Genomic DNA, 7,046 nt, shown 5'->3' on the forward strand with positions numbered 1-7,046 from the left:
ACACTATTTGCCTCCTGGTATCAGTGTCTTCATTCACAGGCTGCCAGGTTCTATGTTTCTGGGTCTAAAGCCAGAAGGGTATGTGACAGCAAAGGTGGTCAAGAAGCCAAGAGAGATGAAGCAAGGATAGAGACATCTTCCCAAGGCACGTCCCAACTGTCCAAGGTTCTCCAAGTAGACCCCACCACCTACTTTTACCACATCCCAATACTTTCATATTCTCCATTAAGAAATTAAACACATTGATTAGATCAGAGTCCTCAGCATTCAATCACTCCCACAAAGCACATCAACTGGCAACCAAAATACCAGTGCCTGTTGGGGACATTTGATACTCAAGCAAGACATACTGTCAGTAAACTTCCCTCTGCTTCACAATCAACACTGCACTTAACTAGGAAGGCACTATGCATTAAGTGTCTTTATCAAATTTTAAGGTGACATAGAACAGTTTTTATCTCATACAATTTTATAGGATTTATACTACATTTTCTTAAAATAAATCAACCGTTTTATTCAACTAGCAATTGTATGTTCCTTCTGCTTTTTTTTGACAGCGTCCCACTATGTAGTCCTCACTGGCTTGTAACTTTCTGTGCAGATCAGGCTGCCCTCCTACTCACAGAGACTTACTTGCCTCTGCCTCAAGAATACTGGGATTACAGGTGCTGATCACCAAGCCTGGTTCCTATGTTCTTGTATTAGGCACTGGAACACAATGAACAAGATGAAGCTTTGTACCCTGAAGTCAATTAAGCATGTAAAAAATAAAGTGAATTTTGAAAATGCTACAATAAGTTAAAATGGATATCAAGAAATGGAGACAGCCATGTGTGATGGAGCACTTCTTTGATCCCAGTACTCAGAAAGCTGTGGTGAATCATTGTTTATGATTTATGAAAGCCACTGGAGATCAAAATATCAAAGTAGCCATACTAGTCAGTCATAAAGCTAGATGGTGGTGGCACACCTTTAGTCCCAGGTCTCAGGACTAAGAGGTAGATGGATCTTTGTTAGTTCAAGGTCACACTGAGCTACCGAGAAACAGCTCACACAAGATTTCAGGACTTGAGATCATAGGCCTTTAATCCCAGGGCTCATGAGATGTACTTAAGTCAGGAACAGGGTCTCAGGGCTGGCATTCATTCTCCAGCCACATTGAGGCTAGGAAGGTGATGGGGGGAATTCCTTCTGTGTGTATGTTTCTTTTATTGGTTGATGAATAAAGTACTGTTGGCCAATAGGGAAGCAAGATAGGTGGGACTAGGAGTCGAGGAGAATTCTGGGAAATGTAGTCAAGAGTAGAGAGTCACCATGTGATTCCTGGGAGGAGAGTATGCAAGTCTGGCGTTCTCGGTAAGATAAGACCTTATAAAAATATATACTAGTAAGGGTTAATAATTAAGTCAGAGCTAGCCATTAAGAAACCATAGCAAATGGCCAACAGCTTCATAATTAATATAGTATCTCGTGTGCTATTTGAGGGCTGAGACAGTGGCGGGACCCAGGCAGCTGGTGGGAAAGAGTACATGTTACAGGAAGGCATATATTCTCCAGTCACACTGAGGAGAGGGGGCAGTCTGAGGCTTGGTGAGAGCTTGAGGAGACAGATCAGCCCTTTCAGCCTGAAGTAGAAGTAAGAGCTATTGGCTTGGCTGTTTTGCTTTTCTGATCTTCAGCTTGAAGCCTGAACACCAATATCAGTCTCTGGGTCTGATTTTCAAGTTACAAAAGGTCTTAATTCCTGTCTTCTCTTCCTTATATTCCTTTCTCCACCAAGCCATATCATGCCTGTCTCCACCTCCCTAGTGCTGCGATTAAAGGTGTGTATAACCATTGCCTGCAATTAAAGGTGTGTATAACCATTGCCTGGTCTGCTTGAGGCTGCTTTGCTTTCTGAATCCTGAGGCAAGCTTTAATAAATAATAAATAATATACCACCACAGGAGGCAGAGGCAGGTGGTTTCGAGTGAGGTTGCGGCTGGCCGGGGCAGCACAGTGAGACCCTGTCTCAATAAAAAAAAAAAGTGGGAATCATCATTTATTCCACATGCTGATGAACCCCAACTGTCAATAGTGCAAGCAGTCAAAGCAGTAAGACAGTAAAGAAGACATGAAATAAATTCTATAGTAATTTAAAAAGCTTACTTGCCAGTAGGAGCCAGGACATGCTGAGGATGATGACTGTTATCCCAGCACTTAGAAGACTGACTGGGGAAGAAGGAGCCCTAGGAGTTCAAGGTACACCTTGGTAGTGCCTCAGAGACAATATATCAAAAAATAAATAAAAACCCTTCAATATTACACTTCAATTTTAACAGGCCCCCAGACCTTAGCCCAGCTGACTCCATGATGGAAGGCCATAAAATTCAGTACAAAGACAGTAGTACCTGCTAAAATGAAAACAAAGACCTACTCCATTGATGCCCATGGTTCTGGGAGAGTCTCCAAAAAGTGTACTAACCTTGGTTTGTTTGCCTCTGTAGCTCCGCTTCGGGCTAACTGTTCTTGTTAACTGAAGTGTGTCAACTTAGGTCATAGTGTTTTGCTTAAAAGCTCACGCTGAGAAAGGCCTGGGCCTCCACTGACATACCACACACCCAGTGCAGTCGCTGGCCAGCTAATAAAGTCTTTCTATCTGCTTAAGCCCATGTGCAAGCAGTCTTTTCTGGCGGACACCCCTCAATATAATTAGACCACTTGCGTTTCAGGCAATTCTGTTGTAAATGAATGCCTGCCATCATGAAAGCATTTGTTTGCATTTATATCTATCAAACGGAACACCAAAAGGTTCTTGGGAGCCCCACAAAACACAAAAGAACCCAAAGGCTTAGTTTCCCTCATGTTACCTTCATAATCAACACGATTGCACACTTAGCATCATACAGGGGACGGAAATACTGCCTCACTCTGCTGGTGTGGGTACTTCACTTTTTAGTTTGTGATTAGCTCCCAAAGCCCTGGGAAATAGAGACGCTTTTTTTTTTTTCCTGCAAGGACGCCCTAATAAATATCTCCTTAGACTAGAGACTGTCCCGCCCCACGACTCCACAAAAGTGCTGTCTTAGGGGACAAACTTGTGTCCTCCTACTCGGAGACCTTAACTCTCACTTCCAAGCCAAAGCTTTCCTGAGACAGCCAACCTCAAAACCGCACAGCTCTCACGAGAGGCCATCGCAACGGCCGGACTACGCCGGCGCGAGAGTACCCGGTAGCTGCGAGACTGCGCGTGCGCGCGCCCCCCCTCCCTCCGACGCAAGCGCTTCCGGCCGAGCGGTCGTCAGCGCCGCGCCGCGCCGCGTCTGCTTCCGGCTGGTGTCGTAGCCGCGCGCCGCGGGCTTGGCTTCCGCGTCCGGGCCGGCCGAGAGGCGCAGTCGGCTCCGCGGCCGCGGGGCTCAGCGTGGCCGCGGCGGGACCTGTGGCTTCTCCCGCCGCGGGGCGACCGGAAGCGCCGCTCCCCGCCGCTGGCTCCGCCCGCGAGTGGCCTTTTGCAGCCGCCGGAGGACGTGAGTACCCGGGCGGGAGCTCGCCCCGCTTTCGGGGTCTGGCGGGGGCGCCCGTGGGCGGCTGGGACTGCAGCCTCCTCAGGCGCCGTGTGCGGCTCTGGCTGTGGTTCGCGGCATCTGGAGGCTCCCGCTTGGTGCCGCGTTTAGCAGGCGAGTGGATCTCACCGGGGAGATGGCGGAGGGGCAGCGCGCTTCGACAGGAGCTTGGGGACTTAGGTTAAACACGAACTCACGCTAGCTGCTGTTCCACGTCGTTGCTGTTTGCCATGGGGCGCGTTGAGAATTAAGAAGTCGGAGGGGAGGGAGAGGCAACTGGGAGAAACATGTGTAAAAAGTTAAAAGAATTATTATATGTATGTAAAAGAATTTAAAGTCGTACTAACAGCAGCACCCCCCTTTTAATTGTTGCAGGAGCTAAAACTTTTCAGCGCGGTGAGGAGCCACTCGCAAGGAATTAAAGATGAGTAAGAGCAAAGATGACGCGCCTCACGAACTGGAGAGCCAGTTTATTTTACGACTGCCCCCAGAATATGCCTCTACTGTGAGGAGGGCCGTGCAGTCTGGACACGTCAACCTGAAAGACAGGCTCACCATTGAGTTACACCCCGATGGGCGTCACGGCATTGTCAGAGTGGATCGAGTTCCCCTGGCCTCAAAGTTGGTAGATCTGCCTTGTGTCATGGAAAGCTTGAAAACCATTGATAAAAAAACCTTTTATAAGACGGCGGATATCTGTCAGATGCTTGTATCCACAGTGGATGGCGACCTCTACCCTCCTGTGGAGGAGCCAGTTGCCCCCGCAGACCCCAAAGCAAGCAAGAAAAAAGATAAGGACAAAGAGAAGAAGTTTGTTTGGAACCATGGAATCACTCTACCTCTAAAGAATGTCAGAAAGAGAAGGTTCCGGAAGACAGCCAAGAAGAAGTACATCGAGTCTCCCGATGTGGAGAAAGAAGTGAAGAGGTTGCTGAGCACTGACGCAGAAGCTGTCAGCACCCGCTGGGAGATAATTGCCGAAGACGAAACAAAGGAGACAGAAAATCAGGGCCTCGATATCTCTTCTCCAGGAATGTCTGGCCACAGGCAGGGCCACGACTCTCTAGAGCACGATGAGCTTCGAGAGATATTCAACGACCTCAGCAGCAGCAGTGAGGATGAGGAGGACGTGAACATCGTCGACACCGAGGAAGATCTGGAGAGACAGCTGCAAGACAAGCTCAACGAGTCCGATGAGCAGCACCAGGGGACGAAGGAACCAGCCAGCTGGTTATGGGGATTCAGAAACAGATTGACAGCATGAAAGGCAAGCTGCAGGAGACCCAAGACAGGGCGAAGCGCCAGGAGGACCTCATCATGAAGGTAGAGAACCTGGCCCTCAAGAGCAGGTTCCAGGCTGTCCTGGATGAACTCAAACAGAAGGAAGACAGGGAAAAAGAGCAGCTCAGCTCTTTGCAGGAAGAGCTAGAATCACTCCTCGAGAAGTGAGGACGTGCATTTTATTTTCATAGTGAGGTCTCAAAGTTGTTCTCAGTCCCTAAAATGCTAGGAGTCGTGTTGAATTTTGTTGTTTTCAGAACTGCTGTGCCAGGTTTTTGTTCTTTAGGAAGTAGGATTGCGTATGTAGGTAAGTTGTTAGTAAGATAGTGAAGAGTGGAGCTCTAATCACTTCACCATAGGTCTTTGTTACCATTTGCCTCTTTTCCAGACGGTTCCATTCCTGTTCTTTGGTGCTAACATTAGTAAGAAGCTAGCCTACAGGCAGCGAAGTTAGTTTATTTTTTTAATTTAATTTAATTTTTTAAAATAGACGTATGCAGTAGCTATCTTATTAGCTACTCAGCAAGTTTCCATGTATAGAAATGTATATTATTGCATAAAGTTGTTTCTTGGACAATAAAAGTTACTAATTTTCACAATGTTTATCTTATTCTATAAATAGTGAGAGTTGAGGTGGGTTCATGGAGTTTAATGATTGAATGGTGTGGTCGTGTTTTGTAGATAAAGATACATGCTGTTTTGTGTTTTCAGAAACAGGAATACACGGGTAAAGAGATGGAGAAATTCATCTTTGTGTTAATATTAAGTTCAGATCCATCTGGAAGTTTGAGGACATGGGGTCCAGAGCCTCCCTAAACTATCCTACTTTTATTAAGCTCTAAGGTTGTCTGTGTAAAGTACCTGTTTGGATTACTTAAAAGCAGCCCCCTGGTACCCCAGGTCTGTGTGCTCCACATGGAGGTCATCTAGCCCCTTTCATTGAGAACCCACCTTTCTGCTTTACTACTGACAGCTGCTGAAGCCCCAAACCAGAAACTTAACAGCCACAGGGCAAGGCACTCCTGCGTTTGTATTGTAGATCGGTGGTTTTGTTGTGTGATTTTTGGGCCATATAATTTAACTTAATCTGTTTGCTTCAATTTTCTTTTCTCTGAAATGGAGGTGGTAGTATTATCAGCCTCAGAGGGCTATTGGGTTAGTGACTTAAATCATATCACAGACATACTTAGAACAGTAATTGGAATATGGAGAGTGAATAGTGAACAAAGAAACATTCCTATTCACTGGACTGCATCATAATAGGTGTTAAACAGTCTTGAATTAAAGAGGGATTGAAATGTTCATAAAGACACCTTTTTTTTTTTTTTTAATTTTAACTCAGTGTGTAGCTCAGGCTGGCTTGAACTCAATTCTCCTGTTATGGTCAAGTACTGGGATTATAGGGTTGCATGACCAGGCCTGGCTCAGGAAACAGCTGTTTTAATTAGGGTTTGCTTCAGATTCCTCAAAGATTCTAAATCAGACCTTATAATTTGGAAAGTTTGCTTCAAATATCTGCAACATAGAAGCTGACTCAGCTAGTTCCTGTAGCTTTATTGTATTAATATTAAAAGGTGGCATAATGAATATCATGTAAAATTTAAAAGATAAAGACTTAACTGAAGATTGGGATCCAAATAAATCCTGCATTATTGTGAAAGGTATGGTATAGAGCTGAACAGTTTTCAGGGTTTCCAGATTCATGAACAAGTTGTGCTTTTGTGTGTGTGTGTGTACAAGTTTTGAACACCTTTCAAAGAAATAGTGCTTTAAAATACTAAGGAAGATTCCCTATAAACAAGTAATGTAGAGATTCTACAAAAAAGCAACACCCTGTCATACCAACTTCCTAGGAGAATTTATATTAACATTTTAAGATGTATTATCCCATGCCTTTATTTTGTATGTACACAACAGATTGCATTTATGTAGTTTTTAATGCAAAAATTATGGTTTTGTTTTATAGACCCTTTAGAAACTTGTATAAAAATATGAGTAACTCTATCAATGTGTGAATCAGTGTCTTTTTCACAATAGAGTTTTTTCCTAATGTTATCGGCTACTGATGGTTATTAGCAGTGAAGATAGGAACCCTAATATTAAAGTCTGCTCAGAACTGTTTGATATCCAAGACCTATGAAGCCAGGTAATGTCCCCCATCTCACAGAGAACAGGAAGTTTATTTTTCTGTATGAAATGAGCCAGTGAAGGCTGCATTTCAAA

The 7,046-nt window shown here is 44.8% G+C and overlaps 2 protein-coding genes across 2 annotated transcripts in view; one reads left to right on the top strand and one right to left on the bottom strand.

The window, feature by feature from the left end:
* LOC101832181 (protocadherin gamma-C4) overlaps positions 1–3,214 on the bottom strand; it is a 210,359-nt gene extending 207,145 nt beyond the window's left edge. Inside the window, exon 1 of the mRNA XM_040741912.1 lies at positions 2,465–3,214. The gene's annotated coding sequence lies outside the window, so the exon portion shown is untranslated. The remainder of the gene's footprint in view (positions 1–2,464) is intronic.
* A 108-nt stretch (positions 3,215–3,322) lies between these two features.
* LOC121138887 (transcription initiation factor TFIID subunit 7-like) lies at positions 3,323–6,827 on the top strand. The gene is given in 3 exon segments (XM_040741915.1): positions 3,323–3,506; positions 3,918–4,747; positions 4,750–6,827. Coding segments are annotated over 2 exon segments (1,023 nt in total). The 5' UTR covers positions 3,323–3,506; positions 3,918–3,966; the 3' UTR covers positions 4,992–6,827.
* Positions 6,828–7,046: the final 219 nt, after the last annotated feature.

Source organism: Mesocricetus auratus, unplaced genomic scaffold, assembly GCF_017639785.1.
Source record: "Mesocricetus auratus isolate SY011 unplaced genomic scaffold, BCM_Maur_2.0 Super-Scaffold_6730, whole genome shotgun sequence".
Classification (NCBI taxonomy): domain Eukaryota; kingdom Metazoa; phylum Chordata; class Mammalia; order Rodentia; family Cricetidae; genus Mesocricetus; species Mesocricetus auratus.